This window comes from Cenococcum geophilum (genome assembly GCF_001692895.1).
Source record: "Cenococcum geophilum 1.58 unplaced genomic scaffold K441scaffold_3, whole genome shotgun sequence".
Classification (NCBI taxonomy): Eukaryota; Fungi; Ascomycota; class Dothideomycetes; order Gloniales; family Gloniaceae; genus Cenococcum; species Cenococcum geophilum.
The window spans coordinates 5,520,370-5,542,596 of NW_027137561.1; the positions used below are offsets into that span (position 1 = coordinate 5,520,370).

The window sequence follows — 22,227 nt, forward strand, 5'->3', positions numbered from 1 at the left end:
GGACGGTTGTTATAAAGATAGGTTTACTAACGTAATATAGACTAACCCCTCTTTTAAATAACGAGAATACAGAGACGGTATAATCTCACTAAGAGATAATATTATAGTAATAGTGCGAGCGTAACGAACAGTTAAAGAAGAAAAAGGAGCCTTAGGTATAATAAGCAATAATATTAACCAAATTAATTAGATAGACATTATACCTCTAATAAATGACTTAGAGATATTAGGAATCTTTAAGAATAAAGATAAAAAGGAGGGAGATAGTATTACAAACGCTTTAAGTACGATGTTATAACTACTAGGAGAGGAATTAGAAGAAGCTAGTTAGTTAATTTAAGTACGGTCTAGAATAGAAACGATAAAGCTATATAATAAGAAATGGTAACTAAGGTTATATAATATAATCTATATAATTTATAGGATCTATAGGATCCGTAATAGAGTAGATAGAGTACACGTACCTTATATATAAAGGGGATTTCTTAGGAGTACGGTTATATATTTAAAGGACCACAGTCCCTACCTAGATAGTTCTTTCCTTTATAGTAAATCTTAGAATATAATTAGAGTTAATCTATTAGGCGACTACTCCACTAGTTATTATTACGTTATTAACTATTCTATACCTATATACCTAGCCTATTAATAAGTCTACCATAGTACCTACTATAAGGCTTTATTACACTGTAAGCTTAAACTAAATTCTCTATAAAATTATTTCTTTAACTCGCCACTAAGCTCTAATTCTTTATTAACCTACCTAATTTAACTAGTAGACGCCTACTGCTGTCTTATATTAACTACTAGCTGCTTAATATACCCGTTCCTGGCGTTGCTAGTAAGTAAATTAAAGATTAAGGTCCTACTTTTAACCTTAAAGGCTTTTAGAACAAGCTACTAATTAGTAGTAATAAGGTGCTTAAAATTATAAATAAAGCTACTAACAGCCCTCCTAATTGGTGAGCAATGAATTTCCAACAGCGTCGTCTTTAAAGAATTAAATATTAACGCTACCTTACTAATACTCTTGCTTAGAGCCTCCGTGGCTATAGACGCCTTTAATAAGCGGCTTTAATTAGTAGCTATAGCTGCGTTCTTTGTTAAGCGCCTTACCAGATCTAGCTAACTTATTTTTACAGTATTTTAAGGCTTCTTTTTTAACGTAAATGAGGTAGCTATAGAGAATATTAATAAGGGCTATAAGGAAGAGGATAATACTAAGGGGGAATATAAGGGTAAATTAGGTAAGGGCGTAGGACTCTAGCCCTCTATTGGCGTAGTAGATGGGCTCTATTTAACTATCCCGCGTAGTAAATTTAGATCCTTAATATCCTTAATATTGTCTTTAGCGTTATCTTTAACTATACCCTTATTCTAAGCTAAATCCTTATTTAGGGCCTTATTAATTAATACTGTATAGTTACTATAGGCCATCTTTTTAGCCAATAGCTCCTTTAGCTTATTATAGTAAGGCGGCCACTTTTTTATAAAAGGTTGTCTTTTAATATAATTATAAAATTACGTCTTTATTACACTAGGCTTATCTATATATAGTAAGCTAGTAACCTTATATTTACCCTAGCTAGAACACGCCTTTATATAAGCCTCCTACTTGCGCTAGGTGGTCTTCTAATAGTTATACTTATTTGTCAACTGCTTAAGAGAAAGGTCTTAGCCCAATTTGGCTTTAATATAGGCAATAGCGTCGGTATATTTAGTGGCTTTAAACGTTACGCTATTGGTTTCCTTACCTTATATTAAGAGGATCTATAGGAAATCTAAAAAGGCTTTATTTAATCTAGCAAGCTAAGAGAATTAAAGCTTCTTAGTAGGTTAAATATCCTTTATATTTACCCTTTTTCCTTCCTTTCTAGTAATAGGCCGCTTACTATCTTTATTAGCAGCCGTATATCCTTTACCACTGCCACCATCACTCCTTATATCCGCCCACGTGCGCTTATTTAATTGCTTCTCTAGAGGTGTTAATACTAGCTTGGAGGTAGGTAGGGTAGTTACAGAGGACGCCGTATTAGATATAGTAATAGAGGTATGGGTAGAGGCGGCCACAACGGCAATAGATCTAGCCATAATGGGCTCGTTGTCGTCGGCCATTTAAAAAGGTAAGTATATTAATAAGGATCTAACTACTCATTCTATGTAGAGCTTTTCTGACGTCCTTGGCGCTCTATGCATATTACATAACCACCCTACGCCTTCTTACCCACCTGGCGACGATCCTACTAAACGGATACCCTCCACCAGGTGGATATACACCCCTGCTTTGGCGCCCACTAGTAGCGCTTAATATCGGGCGCATAGGTATGAAAAGGCTGACCTAGTGGATATCCACCTGGTCGATCTGACCTGGTTAAAAAAAGTTACCAAACAAGCCCTAAGCACTAAGAACGTAGTTTTTTAAGGATTAATAACTAATAGTAATAGCTCTACCTGTGCTCTATACCTAGGTAAATCCTACTTCTTAGCACTTAAATTAACATACTCCTATATATTCTCACTATCAGCTTAATATTTAATAATTGTAATCTATTAATCCTAATTATTTAGGCCTATAAGGATTATAGTATAGGTAGTAATAAGCGTTTCGGGTTATTAAGAGGACATATTTAAGGCCCTTACTATGCGGTAGATAATAAGGTAATTAAGACTTTAAATTAAAAATAATACAGTAGATGGCCTAGGCTTATAACTATCGGTTAAATAAGTTATTTATAAGAACTCTATTAGTTAAAGCTGGCTCTAGAAGCTCTTTATATATATAAGGTAGGGGCAAAAGTCTAACAACGACGCTAACGACAATTTAGTAACTGTTACTTAATCGCCACAAGGTCGGTATTGCCACTTAGTCGGTGATAGGTAATAAATAGGTAATAGAAAATAGGTAGCAAGATATACAATGGCAAGAAACAGGGTGTAAGTCACAAGGTGGTACTTGACAGTGACCTCAACGTTCGACAATTCATTACTGGGACCGTTGCATCCAAACTAGTCCCCGTAGACGAGGGCGTTCTTATAGACAAAATCACTTGGCCCCAGCAATTCTGGGCGTGCCTTAGCGAAATCGAGGAAGCCTACGATGCTCTACTAGAAGCAGAGGACAGCTTCCGTTAGGAAGGCTCACCAAACGACCCTCGCAGCTCGTAGAAGCCCATTGGTCCTCTCAGGAGTTATGCGAGCACTGTGGCGGCACTATAACACGTCGATACCGCAATCGAACCAGGGAACCTTCGATGGTTATTGCAAAGCACACGATCTCCTCGAGCAGGCCCGGCGACAGCTCTACTGTTCTGACGTGAGCAGATTACATAGAAAGGATGTGCGCGTCGAAGCGTCACTAGAACGAGCAACCGATAAACTATACGACATTGTAGAGGAAATCGCATACACCAAAGCCAAGTGACCCAGCTGAGAGAGATTCTCAGATTGACTATACCCTTAGTGTGAATAATAATCTTCACCGGGCAGATGTCATACAGAGGCAAGATCTAGCGCAGCTGAAGCATGACTGTAACCTCTAAAACTGGGTGCGCTCGTTGCTGGAGACTCCTCGGGCTCTGCAGTCGGGGCTGACTCTTGATAGGATCGTTTTAGATGCTATCACTGTCCACTGTGAGAGAGATGCCATCAATAAAATCGGCTAGAGGAGTGAGAGGAGATTCCGGGTGGATAGGGTTTGGCTCTATGAATAAGAGAAGAATTCTATGATTTTAGATACTTTAAAGTAAAGTCCGAGAGAGGGTTGATGATAAGAAAACTTTGACTCATATGGTAGCTAGTGTCCATGATGTGTGAGGTGGTGTCAGGATGCAGAGCTCCCTATACTGTGGGCTAGGCCCTACATCCTATATACAGGATGTGACGTGAGGAAGAAAAGGTGAGGAACGAGGTGGCTATATAGGGGGTATGCTTGGCAGAGACACGTGCAGAGGCACGATCTGCGTGTCGTGACAGTTGCTGTCCTAATTAGTGAGAATCGTAGATGTTGCGTGTGGTAGTCGCGAGCTATCCAACTTGAAAATGTGAAGTCAGTATGAAAACCCAGTAGCATAATTGCATATAGGGTAGCAAAGACAAAAGCAATCAATTATTACTTTTAGAAGCCAGCCTACTACACCTAACAAAGGAATTGGGTATTTGCAGAAAACCAAGTGTATCTTCTAATACATTGCCCATGATCTACAAAAAAGTGCCGATGAAGATACACAATGCATTGCACCGCCCAAAAACGTTAACATTGCATACCGAGTAAAGAAATAAAGCTTCGACAGTACAATACCAAACAAACGTTTCCCCTTCATGACATGGTTATTGAAAACAATTGAAATAGCCGCTGGAGCCACGTGGTGCCCCAAAGCCCCACGGGAGACGCGGTTAACCCTGCATCGACTTTGTGAGTTTTACAAGGGCCCCTCTGCAGCACGTCAACCGCAGTTGCATTCAGCTGGAAGCCCAAGTGAAACCGACTTCAGCGGGGTGCAGCGGGAATGAAAAAAGTAAATGTCGCGTACGATGGCGCCGATCAATCAAGATGCACGCCCACCCTCATGATTTGACTCGTTGGGATGAAAGGTGCCACCCAGTCCATGATCCTGGGACTGCGCGAAGAGGCATCCGCAGCTGCGGCATGTGCATGTACATGTGCTGCGCATTGCTGGCGACGCATATATGACTCGACTATGGCGGGGAGCGTTGGCTCAGCTCATAGGGTTTAAAAGAGGCTCTCGTGGCTGCCGTGCTGAGTCATTCTCGGATGTCATTCTTTGATAGCGTTGCCGAGCCCAGGTGGAAGGTATTCCGCAGAAGTACGGGGCACAGTCAACATAGTGGGCACTTGATAGTCGAGGTAGTGCTGCCATAGGTGATAGATGAGCAAGACTTGAGGCTCAAATAGAGGGGTGGTTTCCGTGTTGTCCGCCTGACCATATGTCACATGAAATTCAACAGATCCCTGCAGTTTTATGCATGTCTGTCGCTGTTTTAAGCCATCCAAGTGTGCTCGACCATCCTTGGCAGACCATGCCAAAGAGGCAAAGCCAATGAAATGGCTGCGGATGTGGATGAGGCAGCCTTCCCATTGGATTGAACAGAGATTCGAGATATTGGATGCTGTACTAGAACGTGATTTCCACCCCGCCTTGTCGGCATAAAGGGCTATGGACACGATCTGTCCTTGGCTTAAGCACGGAAGATGGATGAATTCGAGATGCTGGGAAATACTATGTCACTTCGCATTGTGACATGAAACCCTGAAAAAATTTGAATAAGTCGAGTTGCTGTGCCAACGGGGCATGGTGAATATAGGGATAGATCGAAGCAGTACAACGTCGACCACTCAGGCAGCAGCGATCGAGGCATGCATACATATGCGCAAGGGTTGCTCGTGATGCAGGATCATCCACCGATGCGTGTATTGGACGAAATAGGTTGTCAGTGATGTGAACGTGCGAAGACGAATCTCGGTGCAAATAGAGGGTAAACGAAGAGCCTTGGGATTTAACCGATACTCTTGGTACGTAATAGTCGGTGCCTTAGGCTGGCTATCAAGTGCATCTTCTCCGATTGTTGTATCGTCATTGAAAGCAGGGGCGTCGGCCGCTCATTGGGGGAAATTTTCTAGCGATTCCGGTGGTGCGCTGTTTGTAACGGAGGCATCCCTAACGCGGAATTTCATAACCGTATCATCGAGGTCATGCTTAGTAAGCGGCCTGATTGGTATCGAATGAAGTGAACGAGAGTCTCGTTTTCGCCTTTTGCGGGAGTTTCCAGGTCTTGGATAAGGTGGCGTGGCACTTGGTACTAACTGATCTAAGGACCCTCCCTCCGACGAAGTTTCTCTGTAATCAGAACCAATTTCATCTAAATCTTGCTCCCACAGTTGCAGAGCCAGTTGCGCCCAAGAAGGCACGATACCTGAAGATGCAGTCACCTCTCTTCGCAGTTCAAAAACCTCCCAAGGTGAAACCCTAAGTTTATGTAGTAGCCACCGATTGACACGTGTAGTGGTGCTATCAAATTCCAGGAGGTAGTCGCTGAGGGTTGACCGAGTATCGATATCATCCCCAAGCAATAAGAGGCTTTTGCTATCTTCGAACACATCCGCTGGAGAATCATCGGATTCTCTTCCCTCTGGAATAGGTCGGAGTCCAATACCTCTGAGATTATCCGCCATAGCCTGTGGTTCGGTCCAGATTTTCGGTGATCTCGACTCGCCGAAAGTGGATTCCAGGAGAAAGTTGTCATCTTCTGCATACATTTTTGCGCGATCCTCTGCTGTGATAATAGTGCTGTTGCGCCTGTCCAATACAGGGGATTTTGACGCAGAAAGGGAGGAATCAACTGGAGCATTGTCCTCTTGTTGCGCTGGGACTGGAGATATGACTCCACGTGTAGGAAGCCCTCCAACCTTTACCCCATCCCCAAGATTGGCCCCGTGGAGCTTAGAGATGTTCCTCGGCTCTCTTTCTTCATCGGCGCCTACGGAATTTATATAAGAAATCTCAGACCCCGGAGCCCGGGTCGACGAGCCCATTTGGAGCTTAAAGAAGTGTTGATAGCTTCGCTGTAGATCCTCGAATTTCCTCGTTAGAGAATATTCCTCGCTCCCCAATTTCAGTTCCATCTTTTCGTAATCATCTTCCGTTGGTCCAACTTTGTCACGAGCTGCTTGGGAGCTCTCGTAGAGTTCTACAAGCTTTGGGTCATCGAAATCAAGTCCTTCTGCCCACGATTTACGGAGTTCATCCCAAAAGACTCTGTCGCAATCGGATACGTTCTTACGGTATCTCTGTAACGCTATTCTGTGTTCTTGAACTTGTAAACGAAGTCTCGTGATCTCCTCTTGGATTCTGACAAATCCTCCCAAGTCATTTACGAAGCGATGATATATCTTTTCTGCATTCTTATTCAATCGAGTTATTTGTGTGCCATCGATTGTAAAATACATATCCAGGGGTAATGGCCCATGAGGTGGTGGCGGGAGTAGGGGCGGCGGGGGAGGCGGCGGAGGCGGCGGTGCTGGGGCAAGATCTTGGGGAGCAGTTGGGGTGGATTGGGGATCCCCGGACGGAGGAGGAATGATTTTAAATGTGGAAGGAGTAGCCCTCTCTGTGTCCTTGACAGGACCCGCTCCCACATGTTCCTCCAATTTTAAAGCTTCCGGCACAGTGTGTGAGGTCGGAGAAGTTGGAGCCATCGCTGGAAGACCTCCCATAGATTCTGGACGCATATGACTCGCACCAGAAACCAAAGTGGGCAAGGTCTGAGTTGGTGAGAGTGCGTATGGCACAGCTGGCTGTCCGCTTGGAGAGGAATAGGTATTTCGGCGGCTTTGCGTGAGCCGGTTCGACTGGACGTCTATGTCCATCTAGATGAGAGATATCACTCAGCAAATGAAAGCGACGGTGACCAACATCGCTTACTCCGTCTATAGGAGTGGTGGGCGTCGACATCTAGACTTGCTCCTACTTATTATACATCCCATGTTTAGACCTTGTGTCGAGTCCTTGGAGGACTGGGTTGTGCCCGCGTGTCAAAGCGAAACAACGAAGGGGGAAATATCAGTTGTGGGCCATGAGGCCGTAAAGACTAGGAACTGATTTCGTGAGAGACTGTAGTCGTCACTGGTGGTCGTGTTACCAGTGTTGTTCTTGAATGCGTCGAGCCTGTACGCGATGGATCCCTAGGCTGACGGGAGGTCGTGTTGACGCCGGGCTATTAGCGCCCGCCGCTTTTACATGGCTTTGGCACTAAAGCCCAGACCTCGCTCCGCTCTGCCAATACCACTATCGACAAATGAATCTTTTCGATAGGCGTATTAAACTGATGTGCTGGCCACGCTTACGAAACAATCATACCCCTCCTGAGGCTCGTTTTTGGCCCAAGCCAAATCTTCGGCGGCCCTAAAAGAACGATCCTGCCACTTCAGAAAAGATTCTCCCGATGATCTGCGCCCTACTAATCAGCATGTAAAATGGCCTCAGGATACTCACCATGGGTCTGGTCGCCTGAACACCAGCGGCACTACTGTTGGCGCCATAATGAAGACGGGGTTGTTGAGTATCAATGGTCGGGCCCCACCTCGCCCACTTCTGCAGCGCAAACTCAAGCCTCGAGGTAAGTCTCAAGCTTAATTTTTTTTTCTTTGACTGCAGCGACTGTAGCAACCCTAGGTTGATATGATAATGCTGGGATCCCTCGACTATGGCAGTTAGCTTCTATACCGAAAGAACTGCTTTTGGGACAGTAGAGTTTCCAGTGTTCTCAGGCAACCTGGTAATGTCACAACGCTCTTTCTTTTTTCTTATTTGTTGCACCCACCCTCGACTGACTGCTACATTTTTCTCAGTACTCCTCGCTCAATTCCCGGGCAAGACCAGCCTCAGAGAGGTCCCCCGTACTCTAACACAGCCGCCCAAACTGTTGCCCCACCTCAGGTGAACCAGGCAGACGAAGACGAAGACGAAGACGAAGACGAAGACGAAGAAGACGAAGAGGATGAAGAGGATGCTAGAGGAAACCCACAGTCACAACAAGCAGCTGTAGCTCAGCAATCCCGGCAACATCAAACTCCCAGTTACTCTCACTCGACAGCTGAGAGTGCTCAAACGCAGTATAGCACCAGCTATAGCGCCAACTATAGGACGAGCCAGCAACCAGTGTCTCCAAGTACATCTCCTCGTTACACGCACCAGCAACTGCCCCACTCCGGCTATGCCCAACCAGCCGTCTCTCCGCCGGCCCAGCCGCCCAACCAGCAAAAAGTCCGACACATAAGAACGGGCATCGATGGAAAAGAGGATGAGGCTTTGGATCCCCGTAGGTTCTAAATTAACGTCTTTATGGACTGTCGTTGACGTTTGGAAGGATACAAGAGGGTTTCCCTGCGATCCCAAGCAAACTTCTTTTGTCATGGCAGGGTACTATATCTCATTTACTTATTCCTTGCGTAATGTTTTTGTGTCGTGCGCTAGCTTTTAAACTTTCTCAAGGCTTTATTTTACACCTTAAGCTTACAATCCGGGTAAACAGGTCTTTATGATGCTGTGGACAGAGCCTGCTGGACGGGTTAACCCCGGCCGTACGCGAGGATCAACTCACTTTAGCGTAGTTAAATATAGCGAAACTGCCTACTCCGAGATTAGGAGATTTGTCGTGGTTCGCAATAAAGGAGCTTTTAGCCAGTGCGTGTAAGTTATAGGGTCTTCATATTCTTCTTCTTCCCTTTACCTTGTCTCGTCTTTTCATTATAAGACGAAACTGCCCGTTTGTTAGTCATTTTGGGGCTGGAAAGCATGCCATCATTAAAGATATTAATTGATTCGACATATATGCTAACGGAACCAGACCGGTCCAGACTTATAGGCGTCAAGGTGCTACCAAAGTTGGTGTTCTTGTCGAAGACCACGCGATAATCTATACAGGCGGCGAACGCGACCCTCCGCCATCTCTTCTGCAAGGAGAGGGCATAACAAAGCAGGCTCTCAGAGTAGTTACCGATGGAAACGAGACGCTTGACGTGTGCTCAAGGATCAACTTCGGCAAAACTTATACTGTTGAGCATAACGTCAAGGTATTGAGCATAGGGACCATCGCCCCTGAGCATGTCCATCTTCTGGAGAACTACTGGAAACTTGCCCATTGACTAGCGGCCTATGCATTTTGACGAGAGGATCTTTAGACAATGAGTTTTTTTTTTTTTTTGGCCTTGAAAGGCCGGAATTCCCGGATTCAGCAACCCGGCTCATACGTTATCGCCGGAAGCCTTAAATTGTCCTCTTACCCTGTTTGTTTTACTTGCATTCAAGTAAGCAACTAGCCCTGCTTGACCCATACGCAAGCTGGCTAGCCTGCTGCACTTGATTCTCATTTTCGGTCGCGCAATTCTTGAAGGATCTTAATTTGGAAGCTTGGCCGACGACGTGGAATCGTCCTCTTTGGACTTTTTGGACTTTTCGAACATGTTGAATTTTTTTCATAGCAGAGCTGTACCGATTGCTTTCTTGATGAATTATGAACCTTCCGATCCTGCCTGCTTAAGTGCATCCCGAAACATTAGATTAGCTTTGCGCTTGTAATTCATTATGTGCGCTTTCTTGTGTAGATGAATTGGATTGGGAGCTTTGGCTGATATCAGGACCAGGGATTAAGCTTTTCCACGTGCTGGAGTCCCGAGTTGACCCGCTACGGCCGCTAATGCACGACAGCTTGCTTCTAACTGCCGGTGAACTTGGGTCTGGTCAGGTCCACACGAGGACATCAAATCATGTTTTCTTAGATGAGATATCTTGATGCCAAAGTCTTTAAGGTGTATACTAGAAGTATATCGATGTATAGAGCCCTACGTATTAGGAAGTGTTCGGTTCGGGGTTCAGAAGCGATCTGGAGCCTTCAGATCAGAATTGATCTGGAGCTCCAATCTGATCTGGAGGCGAGTGTTCGGTGTATCTGACGACTTTTCAATCTGAAGCTCCTCCAGATCGGCAAGCGCGTCAAATTCGCACGCCATACCGTATATAGTAGTTGAACTGAAGCTCTTGGCGTCAGATCAATAAGGAGCCCTCAGTTNCAGNTCCAGATTCCAGATTGAATCTGGAGCTCTGCTCATGCATGCGCCCGACCGTCCACCCTACCCAGTATGNCCCCACCACCCCCACCGACGATATTGCTGCTGCAACTGCAGGCCCTATGCGACGTCTGGCTGAGTGGNGATTAATGTGCAGAGACTTCGCTAATTTTAATTCTCATCTGAGGCTTTCTGGAGCGCTCAACCGAACACTCGGCCTCAGATCAGATCGAGTATGACTACCAGATCAAGCGCCACTAAATATCTACTAGTTGACGCCGGTGAAAGCACGGAGCAACCTCAGATTGAAAAAACCTCAGATTGCAACCGAACACTCCCTTACCCAGCCAAAATCTCATTATGGAGAGCAACTCCATATTAGCAATATTGCAGCGTTCATTTGCAAATAGCCGTTCTACGAACGCCGGTTTCCTGAGGAATGTAAATATCGATGTTAATCAAAACGATTACATGAGCTGTTATCAATGAAACAAAACTTATTAGACCGTTTGGTAGTTCCGGGTTCTTGAATTACCTGGAATTCCCGAGATGGGGGCGGCTGTGGCGCTTATGTTACGCAAGGCAGTTATGTGGGGACCCGGAAGAGTCATGTAGCACCGGCCTAGTTGGTGCCTAAAGGATTGTCATCTTTCGAGTGATCGGTGAGTATTGAGGCTCTCCTTGGCGAATAGGATAGTCGCATTCTGTTCCACTCAACGGGATATGGCCCGACAAAAGGGGAAGCGCGGCAGGCGCTCGAAGCCTCCAAAAGCCAGCGCTGTTTTAAGGACATATACCAATGGCTTTTGCAGATAGAAAATGACAGGCGACTAGGCGACCGATCGGTTGGAGAGAGTGCATTAGGCTAAGTAACGAGGCTGAGATCATTTAGGAAGCCAGTGCATCTCTGACGCTCTTGAGGGACACTACTGGTCAAGCCACTTAATTATTTATTCTGCGGTGAACGAACGCGGCTAGATTCCTCATGGCTCGAGCTTTATAATGAGGCTCTGTCCACATTGTTGGAGGAAATGAAACGCCTGAGTTAATTGAAGGAGACGATGAATAACTGTCGGAGCAGGCTGCATTGTAAGGGCATTCGGACGCCTGAATTATACCTGGTCGAATAAAATCGCTGATAAGGCGTACCTCACCGATCAGCAATTTCAGGTCTGGTTCGAGTAAAACCGACACGGACCTCCAATTCCGAATAATCGCGCTAGCTAATTTAGGCCTAATGGGAAAGAAAGAGAACAGTCTGGAATCTCAGCCCTAGGAACACAACTAGTGACAATATGAGAATGTTCAAGCCCGCGCCAGAAACCCAACCAAGAACTTTTGTTCAGACGTAAACCCTCCCAGAAGTGAGGGACTGTAAACCGCTTCCAATCGTTGAACACGATAGTTGCGACGTATATTTATTGCTTCATAGCAATATTACTCCTAGGTAGGAGTATATGTAAACTTAGGGAAATTTTTAGAACCTCAATCAACTACTTTTTGAACCCCAGGAAACTACTATGTCTTCTCTCCCCTTTTTTTTTCACCTCTGGGTGTGCTCTGCCGGATTTAGGCCTTGTTCTTTCTCTGCCCTGGGTTACTGCTTCTGGTATCCGCTTGCTGTGTCTTGAATGCTGTCGGCTCTGGTCTTCTTCTGGCTCTTCGTCAACTTCTTCCTCTTCCTCTTCCTCTTCTTCGCTTTCGTCTTGTACATTAGGCGGCTGAGAATACGGATTTGGTGCCGGCGTACTGGGATAGCCGTAAGGATCTAGTGGGTTCGAAGCCATCACTGACCCTCTATACTGTAGAGTATCCTGTTGCTCCAACGATAAAGTCCCAGGTTGTCGGGCCCGGGAATGCGAACGTGAACGTGGACTCGATTCATGAGCGTTAAGTGTCCGACTGCCGTAGGGGACAGATTTCGGCATATAAGAGTAGCCTGACCGTAGGCCTGTCCCCGGAGACAGTGCAATCTCGGATGTGTTGCTTGACATCGGATTATGTGCGCTTCTTGAAGATCTTCGCGACCCTCCGCGTGAGGGAGGTTTCGCCGAACTGGGCAATGCGCGATTGGGATCGATACTCCAAGCCGATTTAAATTGGTATTGCAGCCAAAACTCCGAATCTCTGTGGACCTTCCCGAAGTCGTAAACCTTAACATTGTGCTCCATATTGTAAACCTTATAGAAATTTATACGAGACAGAGGGTCGAGCTTTTCGTATTTCTGGTGAGACGTAACTCGAATCGGTCGAAGCAGTCGATCCTGAGGGTCAGTCATCTCTGTACCTAGTGGTTGCGGTACTTCATTCCCAGTATAAATGATCGCATGGTGGCTTTTCACTTTGTTCGAAGCACCTTTTCCTCCGTGTGTTTGGATAGGTCTACAATAGTTAGTCTTGCTATGAAATTCTGTAGCAGATAGGATGTTTAAGGCTCACAAGCAAGAGCAACAGTCATGTCCTTCGCGTATCACGACAAACCATCTTACTTTTACGTGTATCTTTTCCCCGCGCCACTCTATCGTAGTAGTGATCTTGTCCGGGTCGCCAGCCATCTCAGGCCATGCTACTTTGAAAACCTAGAAGGTCTTGTCAGGTCATCTCTTGATGGCGAATAAGGTCTGACTATTCACTATTCACTTTACCTTTCCGATCTTGAAGAAATTATAACCCGGTCGTTGAACTTGGAATTCTATCACTAGTAAGCATTTGAAGTACAAAAAACGCTTTGAACTTAGGGACTAACTTGGATCTAGTACTTGCGTGCTTTCGGAAGCCACTCCTGATCTTTTGCGTGCTGCAAGTCCCTCCCTTGGGTTACTCGGCTGTGTACTTTGTCCTGCTCGTCTAGCATCCTTCTTATCTGGTACAATCTCGTAGGTAGGTTTGGGGTAGGAGGATGCGATCAGTGGATAAGTTGGATAATTAGGTTGTGTAACAGGCGCAGTGGTGAAGTGTGCTCCATGTCGACTGAATCCAGAGCCCTGAGTGTATGACACGGTTTGTTCTAGCGGAGTAGTGGCTGGCTGATTGCTGCTTTGAGGGTACGAATAGCTGGCAGCAGTTGGATATGCTCGATTGATTGGATAAGAGTAGGTTTGACCAGTGTTTTCTTGGGGCGATAGAGTCTGGTATTCGGCTTGCGCCGGTAAGGATTGTTCCCCAGCCTCTTCATCGTCTACTGATTCCTGCGAAACTGCGTCTGTTTCTTCAATGGGCTCATTTTCAGTTCCGGGTTTATCCTGTAATGTGAAACCTGCAAAGCTTTCATTGACAACCTCATACTGGTTACTGCCCCCACTAGATTCGCGGGGACGAGTCGTGGGCACGAATGGAACCGACTGTCCATTTTTCGCTAGCCGTGGAATCGTCTCATCTTGGGGTTGTCTAATTGAGTGGGATTACATTATCAGCTATCTTACTAAACGAGACCTCCTCAAGGGGAAACTGCTTACTCTTGATAGTTGCCTCCACTAGTCACATTTTTAGGGTTTACGTATGTTTTTCGGCCAGACTGATAGATATAACAGTTTTCTGAGGCATTCCAATAATAATATTCTTGGAAGCAATCATCGAAAATCCATGGATTCGACTCGGCAGATGCCATTACGGCTGGACTGACTCAAGCACGCCATGAGGAATGACTCTGCTTTTGTAATCACGCAGCTATACCTACAAAATATGCGGCTCTTTAGAGAGCCTAGTCTTTAATAGTGTACACATTATGTTTTGGATTTGTCCATTTGATGGGGGTGGCGCCCTGCAAACCCGCTCTGGATTACGCGCGGAGTAAACCCCATGCGCGGAATTCCATGCATCGTTGTGTATCATGGCCTGCAAGCCACCACAGGCTGTGTGCGTCAATGCTGCATGCCATCTTCCATGCCCGTCCGTGCGTACATTAGAATACAATTCAGGCAAGCACTAAAACCTGCAATGTTCTCCTTGATGTGTAGTCCACGTTGTAGCGTCGTGCACTCCCACCATAGCCTATAGGAAACTCCATGGACCATGACGAAAAGCAGTTGGTCGATGCTGATGAAGTCAATCGAGCCACCTTTCCTATCCTGTATGTTTTCTGCATGTCCATAGTGAGCATACAGTAACTAATTACTAAGGCAAACTCCTATATTACCCAGTCAGCTTCACACCCTTTATCCAAAACCGTCCGAATGTCTGCCTTATCAAGAAGAGGATGCCTCATCGTCCTATCGCTTGAGTGGGTCGATACCATCCGTGCCAAAAGCCCCTCGCAACACGGACATAAACTCCACGTCAGCCGCTTCAGAAAAACAAGATGCAGTTCAACAAAATCAGATTTACAACGGTGGCAAATTACTTGAGCCGCATGCAACTAAATTTTCAAGCTCACTTTCCGCTCTTCAACAACATGTTGCCACTCCTTCAAATGATTCTAATCTAAATCAGATCATGCCTGGAAGTCCTCATTTGAAAAGAAGTTATTTTTCAGCCCAGAGACGTGTCGCCCGGCTGAGAGACAGGGTGCTTGCTCTTCGTGCTCAACTCATAGACCAAAGATCAAAATGTCTAATACTGCGTCGGCATTCTCAAGAGGTTCAGGGGAAGTTCATGAGTATACTAGATCCCGCGGTGGAGAAAGGCAATCTTGAGCATGCTCAACCAGAGCTCGCACAAACCTACCAGGAGATCCGGGAATCGAATGCAGAATTAAATCAGCAAGAATCGCAAACCCGCGACCTCGAGGACCATCTTTGCGCTCTGGAATATCGGCTAGGGAAACTGGAGGATAGGCTATACCAGGATAAGGAAATTGGTTTGAAGGATTATGAGACTGGCTATGAATATACCGAGACTTCTTCCGAAGGTATTACCGTAACCTCGAGTGACGGAACGACACATGACAATACTCCACCGTGCCTCCAAGAACTTTATTCTAGGATGGGGGATCTTAAAATCCTCCAAGATCGTTTAGAAGATTTCGAGTTTGAGCTTCAGCAGGAGCTCCGTAACCGGGAAACCCTTCTTAGCCAGGGCGAGGCTGTCTTACCAGAGGATGAATTTTTGGAGAGTTATAGGCCACAAGAGAATCAAATTCGAGTGGAACTCGTCCAGGCAGAAACCGACGTCCGAGATCTCAGGGAGCTTTGTTTAAGGGAGGGCATCAATCCAGACGATGAAATTTTTCTATCAAACTCAGAAGTTCACTCAGAACCTTTCACAGTACCTCCGGAGATTGAAGACGCAACGGTGCAACAGTACCTTTCATACCCTATGAGGCCCTATGGCAATTCACCTCCAACCGGTCACATTTTCTCTGGAATCCTTCCTACTCGTGACCGCATTAACACATGGCTTAAGGAAATCCTCTATGGGAACGATTTGGATACACCTATGCCTGACCCAAATGATGAGGCGCCAGATTGCGAGTCCCGCACCTGGATAAAGCTGGTTCGCAATCCTGGCCAACAGCCTCCCATCTCTAGCCGCTACTCGTTGGCATCAATAGGTGGATTGGAAGCCTTCCGCCGCACTTTGGAATCACATCGAAGCCGTTTTAAGTTACTCCGGCCAATCCGCTCAGATCCAGGCTTACCAACCTCACGTCCCGAAGCCTCCGAAATCAAGACACGACATCGCGCAGCGTTCAGCATTGCATAGACTTATCTCATTGGGTTTTGAGCATTCTCCAATTTTCAGCCTCGCCATTGTCTTCTCCAATAATATTTTCCTTTTTATTTTTGTGGCGCGTTCGCATTCAGCTGAGATGACAGGCCGGGATTTCTGTTAGAGTGTGCTTACAAGTTTGTATAACTATCCACTTGAATGTTCGTATTCTGCGATTTGCTGCTCTCTTATTTCGGTTCCAGCTTGATACCAATTTCTGTTAACCTATCATCGTTATCCTTTGTAGTATTGATCGCGTGGCCGAACTCCGCGACGTTCGCGATCCTCGTCAATATAACATTAGACTAATCTTCTGACGTCGATGGGTGGGCAGCTTCTACGAATGGAATCGCTAATGTGCTTGGTTTTTCTAATTAGTGCAAGCCTAAGGCCCGTCGCTACAGCACCTTCAACAGTTTCTTTTCGACGGGATATCGCGGGGTCGCCTGCAGCCTCACTTTTTAACACAGCCCCCGCATTTTCAGCTATCTCTAACGCCTTTTAGCCTGCCCTAAGCGCAAATGAATGGACGTGCTTATTGGAGATATTTCGCCTGAAACCTCAGCTGGTCGCCTTCTGTGCCTCTATTCTCGGCACAGGCATATGGCGGCAGAGTCATAGGTAATAGGGTTCACACGCTTGCGTCCTAAGATCATGCAGAATACGTATAGCCTTATTTAATTGGCTAGTTTTTATCGATAATGGTAGGACGCAAACCAGCGTGTGAAGGAATGCCAACTTCACAGGGCTAGCCTTGTCAAGGATTGACCCGGTAACTTAATTAGCGTGGGATGAGGTTTCGCAAGCAGTTCATTCAACGGGTGGGGCCGGTCCGTCGGGTGGCCTAACAAAGGGGCACACGAGGCAGCGTGTGCACGGACCGCATATGGTCACGAGTCATCCTCTAAGGGAGGTCGCAGAATCGGCCGAGACTCTGATCGCAACACCTAATCGCCGTGCAAGAAGAGAGCAGGTAGCAGACATGAGCTCCTTGGTGAAAGAGATGTGGTGATAGCTTCGACTTTGAGAGGCCGCTCAGCAAGCCAAGACTGCTACTTACGTCGTCATCTCCGTATGCTATAATTCGCATCCTGTCGTATTGAGGCACAGGTAGGAACTTACTCCTTGAAACAGCCCTTACTCGCTCTCGAAAATGCCGTAAGGATTGTGTGGCCTAACCGCCCGACGGGATGTACCTGTCACACCTTGCAGCGTTTGCCTAGATGGCCAAGGATACAGGGCGTAAATTATGCATCGAAGGACACATGTAAACCTCTACTGGTAGCTTAGTCCAGATGCTGCAGCAGTCACCCCATTCTCTCTACAGAGCCTCAAAAGGTGACTAGTCAAGGCACAAATCGTCACCTAAGTTGCGGTGAAGCCTGTTCTGGTCGAGGGATTGTGCGTAGGAGCCCAACTCATGTCTGTTGAGGTCAACCAGCATTGCTCATTGAAATGACTCGTGAAGCAGCGAGTTTGGAGATATGGGCGCTATCATCATGCAATAAAACTGAGCGTAGGTATTTGCTGGAAAGACCTTGATACTCCAGCAAAACAAGCTTGGCTTCTGCAACCAGCCTGCATCTCATATTATTCGATAAGGGATAGTTGAATCCTCGGGCTAATACCGATATATTTCGTGGTCCAGCATGTCGCCCTATTTGCCTTCATGCTAGCAGCTGAATTCTTGGCTGTGATAACTAACAAGGCTGAGGAAGCCACAATCACAAAGTGGCCAGATGCGAGACATGACCATACCGCTACCTCAACTCAAAACGTTAACAAGCTTGGAAGCGGTTAGAGATTAGCAATGTTGAAACCTGGGAGGGTAGGGGTTGGTAGGGGCCATACCTAAAGTGTGTTGTCATTGCGTTGTCACAAATGGTTGGTCATGAAAGGAGCAGGATAACCAAGCAGTAGTCTTGTTGATTTAGCCTCAGACCCACTCTAGTCCAAATCACTTTAGGCCTAGTGTCTTCCTATATTAGCTAGATACCTGCCTAGAGAGGTATAGCTTTGCATGGATCTAATACGAGGTGGATTTGGATCGATGAACCAAAGCTCGCTCTTGTTGTTGACTTATTCTGCGGCTTGAAAAAGGAAGAGTTCGGAGCCACCCAACGCTGAGTGACGTTTGATCTATCTTTACAAACAGAGAAACTGGAATGCCTCCAGTTTGCCTAAAATAGTTACTGACCGACATAATTCATTTCATATCTGAGAAGGCCTCGGGTTGTGTAGCCTGATAGCTATGCTCATAATGTAGGCCTAGATTTGTTGGTCGAACTCCTTCAGATCGTCGCTGAGACTCGGTCTTCCTCGTATGTCCTGATGACCTGCGGACAAGTAGCGCCTATTGAAAATCTGAACGTTGCTACATGCTCCCCCAACACACATCTGCATGACGATCATTTTAATAGGTGTTTTGGAGCTCTAAGAAAAGTGTCAGCAGCTTTGTAGATAATAAAGCAGAGATTACAATTACTTACCCAGATGTTTCATAATGTGATCACAGTCGTTCACAAGCGAATTTTTTGTAGTAATTTTTTGGTTTCTTGCCAATCAGCGGCATGTATACACTGCATTAGAGCACACGTACTAGATGATTCACTGTGTGAACGTTTATGATTTGAAATAAGGAATAGATGACTGCAATGATATGGATCAATGGGTTTAGATATTACATTCTCCCGGGGTGATGGGCCTCGAGTTGGGGGAGGACTAGGTTCGTTGCGGTCGGGTTGATGAATAGAAAGCAAATGACGATTATCGAAATAGCTCTCTGGGGAGTCTGATCGCTGAATTTGTGATTGATCATCTTGGTTACTTTTCCCGTCATCAGTTATGATTGGATTTGGCTTTAGGATCAACCATAACTGCTTGAGACTAGTCTGCTTGTTGCGTCCCGGATCAGACCGTGCGCCACGGTCTACCAAACCAGATTGAGACTCCGCTGCGAATATTGTTGATTGATTAAGACTGTTACGGCTTAGGATGTTTGAGGATCTCGTACCTGTTTTACCGTCTCTGAAAATATGTCTGAGCTGAGCTGGAGCCGGTGCACTCGATGTTGTAGTTGATAGATTTGTTCTTGTTGGGCTAGGTTCTGCTGGTTGCGGAACTTCAATCTTCGGACCGGCGGGGTAGTCCTTAAGGGAAGGAATTTCCAATATCTCTCGTTTTCCAAACCGCACAAATGGAGGAATAGGAGGAGGCTGCATTATAGCGCTTTCTTGGACATTTGGCACTCTCTCCGGGACTGGGGTGGAAACAGGGATTATAAGATCTTCAATGGGACTCAATTGACTTGGGGCAATGGGCTCGGCATTGAAGGGCAACATCAGACCAGCATCATCTCTTACAGACGTGACTTGATTTGAAGCGGACCCGGCCAGAATTGCATGGTTGCCGGCCCTGGGCAAGTGCATACTCAGTGGTGCAGACGGATTCATGGCTTTCGTAGTCACATGAGAAGCTGACGGGCTGAGAAACTCCTTGCCTGCGAAATCATCTTCAGGCTCGTCTTGATTCCAATACTGGAGAACAAGCTCCCACCAGGCATCGTCATCCAAATCGTCTATACCAATGCGGGATTTAAGACGAGCTCTTTCGAAGGGTGAACACTTCAATGATTCCAGAATCCAATCACTGATACGTTTTCTCTTGTCCGTAAACTGTTCGACTAGGCTGGCCAACGCGCTTTCACTTTGAGGCATATTGATCACGTGCCGCACAGTAGAAACGTTGGTGGGCGTAGGAAGATAAGAGTCTGAAGCCCTGCGACTTCCTTTGTGCTGTTCATGAGGGTTCAGCTCGTCCCGGAGTTGCTGAGCCTTAAACTCTGCGGCCTTGATGCCACGTTGGAGCTCTTCTTCCCACCGAGGAAAGTCCTTGAGAAACGACGCATCCGGTATAGAGATAGGGAGACCATATAGTTCACGTCTATTCTTTTCCTCGAGCTGTTCAGCATGCTCACGCTGTAGTTCGCTAAGTTGCTCCTTCAACATTTCGAGTTCTCCGAGTGCGGACGAGTACTGGGCTTCTGGACCGTCTGGTAAAACTGGGTACTCTGAGGTTTCGGAGGAAGCCGACGAACCACCACTACCACCAAACTTTCGATAGAACTTGCTTTCGCGATTACTGCATGTCCATTCCAAAGTGCCGTATTCGGATTCCGCCTGGTTATAGTCATCTTCCAGACCCCCAAGACGATCTCTAGTAGCTTGGACGTCATTATAAAGAGTCAACAACTTGGGTGGAAACTCAATGTTGTGTTGCTCCAAAACCTCCCGGAGCTGGGTTATAATTTGTGCCTCGATATCTCCAGCCTTCATCCGAATCTCACGAAGCTGCTTCCTCTTTCTTTCTAGTTTCATGCGTTCAGTCAGTGTCCTCTCACGTAGCTCCGCCAGCTCTTCTTGTTCCTTTGTAGCATTTTCCATGTGTCGGGTAAAGCGTAGGCTATGAAGCTGATGGGGTGCCTCTGGACTTTCTTGAACTGGAGGTTCGCCCGGCTCGGTCGAGGGAAATTGCTCCGGACCATTGGGGCGTTGAGTTGTCATTGGAACTATAGAAGAACACACAGGATATCCAGCGGTCACTCCACTGTAAGGCTCGTGTTCTATGCTGCCACGGGATTTGGGAATGTCGACAGGCACATTTGCCCTTAAACTGTCGCTCGGGTCGAGTTGGTAATGAACGGTAGTAGGGAGCTCTGGAGAAGTTAGGTTCTCCGTGCGTTGTCAGGGGTGAATAAGCTAAGGAAGGTCAACTAAACACTTCGTGCATACCGCATATTAGGCGCTTGGTGATTGGAAGTGAAGCATGCCACGGCTCTTTCTGTGTTTGCTTGTCCGACATTTGAAGGTATGGACATGACTGAAATCAGCAAGATACTGAGTTTCGGAAAAGGGGGTCCTTCAATCGGGCTGTATGGAAATATAGGACGAGACATTAATATGCCTCTAAAATAAGGCAAAGCCATTATCGTTATCGCTCTGCAAGGCAAGCTTCTGGGTGAGACGCGCCAGGGATGTCTCGTATGCTGAACCCCTAAAGCAGCGGGTAGGCTAGCTCGCGGTCCGACGCCGCGCTGCCGCTAGACATCCCGCGCTATCAGCCCAGGCCCTGCACCGATATTATTAGCTTTATGCAAGCATGTTATGGTGTGGTCAGTACATTGATTGCACGCCGACAGCTCTACTCCGCACTGAACGAGGGCTCTTGGTAAACTGCAGCAGAGCCTCATCTGCAGCAGAGAGACGGGCAGAAAATATATAATGGCGTCGACGTGGTGCAAATCAAAAGCTACTCAAGATATGTCTCGCTCTCGCAATAATGGCTGACACTTGGACCTGGTCGGCGGGCCACCAAGATCACTATCGATACACCAACGAAAACGGTAACAAGACCGGTCTAATAATCAAAATTACCGCAGAAAGGCTGACACGAAGCAGGACACTGGGTGATTCATTGGGCAAAACAAACACAGCAGCAAGGTGGAGTGCTAAGGTATGTCTTTCAGACCAAATCTTAGTTCTAATACATTTGACATGCTTTCAGTGATACGCGACGTGACTCTGTTCAATCTCCGACCTTACTGAATCCTGGGCTCCAGTACGGCGAAGCTCCAACCAACAATCCGCGCTACACTCCCGCCAATCAGGGATACGCGCCCCCCTCTATCAGTGCACATCATACTGTTAATCAGGCATACTCAACTGCTCCAAATTACCCTAGTGAAGATAGAGCGTATGCAGGCAGTACAAGCTTGCCGACACCACAAGCAGCTGAACAACAGCCCCCTCCAGATCAAAGGCAACCACATGCCTACCAACGAGACCAGTACGGCCAGCCACAACAAGAATACCTTACCACAACACCAGGTCGGCCTAGTCGTAAGTACTTTTCGCCTCAGAGATTCCTACAAAAGCAGCTCACGAGTTTTGAAGAACGCCAAACGAGCAATGCCGAACCATATCCACGACAGCCCGAATCGA

At 46.4% G+C, this 22,227-nt stretch overlaps 6 protein-coding genes across 6 annotated transcripts; 3 read left to right on the top strand and 3 right to left on the bottom strand.

The window, feature by feature from the left end:
• Positions 1-5,393: 5,393 nt before the first annotated feature.
• Positions 5,394-7,788, bottom strand: K441DRAFT_167289 (uncharacterized protein). The gene has a single exon (XM_067640293.1). It carries the CDS (start codon positions 7,382-7,384, stop codon positions 5,618-5,620), a length of 1,767 nt encoding a protein of 588 aa, XP_067509557.1. The 5' UTR covers positions 7,385-7,788; the 3' UTR covers positions 5,394-5,617.
• A 1,019-nt stretch (positions 7,789-8,807) lies between these two features.
• On the top strand, positions 8,808-9,080 carry K441DRAFT_652437 (uncharacterized protein). Its single transcript, XM_067647365.1, has one exon. The coding sequence runs from the start codon at positions 8,818-8,820 to the stop codon at positions 8,995-8,997; it is 180 nt and encodes a 59-aa protein (XP_067509558.1). The 5' UTR covers positions 8,808-8,817; the 3' UTR covers positions 8,998-9,080.
• K441DRAFT_536935 (uncharacterized protein) lies at positions 9,058-9,661 on the top strand (the record flags this gene model as incomplete). The annotated part of the gene is made up of 2 exons (XM_067642444.1): positions 9,058-9,206; positions 9,364-9,661. The coding sequence occupies 2 exons, from the start codon at positions 9,058-9,060 to the stop codon at positions 9,659-9,661; spliced, it is 447 nt and encodes a 148-aa protein (XP_067509559.1).
• Positions 9,662-11,921: 2,260 nt separating this feature from the next.
• K441DRAFT_167361 (uncharacterized protein) lies at positions 11,922-13,420 on the bottom strand. The gene is made up of 4 exons (XM_067640294.1): positions 13,329-13,420; positions 13,223-13,274; positions 13,022-13,161; positions 11,922-12,964 (listed from the first exon to the last, which is right to left on the bottom strand). Exons 3-4 carry the CDS (start codon positions 13,135-13,137, stop codon positions 12,076-12,078), a joined length of 1,005 nt encoding a protein of 334 aa, XP_067509560.1. The 5' UTR covers positions 13,138-13,161; positions 13,223-13,274; positions 13,329-13,420; the 3' UTR covers positions 11,922-12,075.
• A 1,166-nt stretch (positions 13,421-14,586) lies between these two features.
• K441DRAFT_692766 (uncharacterized protein) lies at positions 14,587-16,517 on the top strand (the record flags this gene model as incomplete). Its single annotated transcript, XM_067652590.1, has 2 exons — positions 14,587-14,651; positions 14,722-16,517. The coding sequence occupies 2 exons, from the start codon at positions 14,587-14,589 to the stop codon at positions 16,220-16,222; spliced, it is 1,566 nt and encodes a 521-aa protein (XP_067509561.1). The 3' UTR covers positions 16,223-16,517.
• A 2,044-nt stretch (positions 16,518-18,561) lies between these two features.
• K441DRAFT_167376 (uncharacterized protein) lies at positions 18,562-21,245 on the bottom strand. The gene is made up of 4 exons (XM_067640295.1): positions 21,019-21,245; positions 18,828-20,942; positions 18,718-18,782; positions 18,562-18,661 (listed from the first exon to the last, which is right to left on the bottom strand). The coding sequence occupies exons 1-3, from the start codon at positions 21,086-21,088 to the stop codon at positions 18,748-18,750; spliced, it is 2,220 nt and encodes a 739-aa protein (XP_067509562.1). The 5' UTR covers positions 21,089-21,245; the 3' UTR covers positions 18,562-18,661; positions 18,718-18,747.
• Between the last annotated feature and the right edge of the window lie 982 nt (positions 21,246-22,227).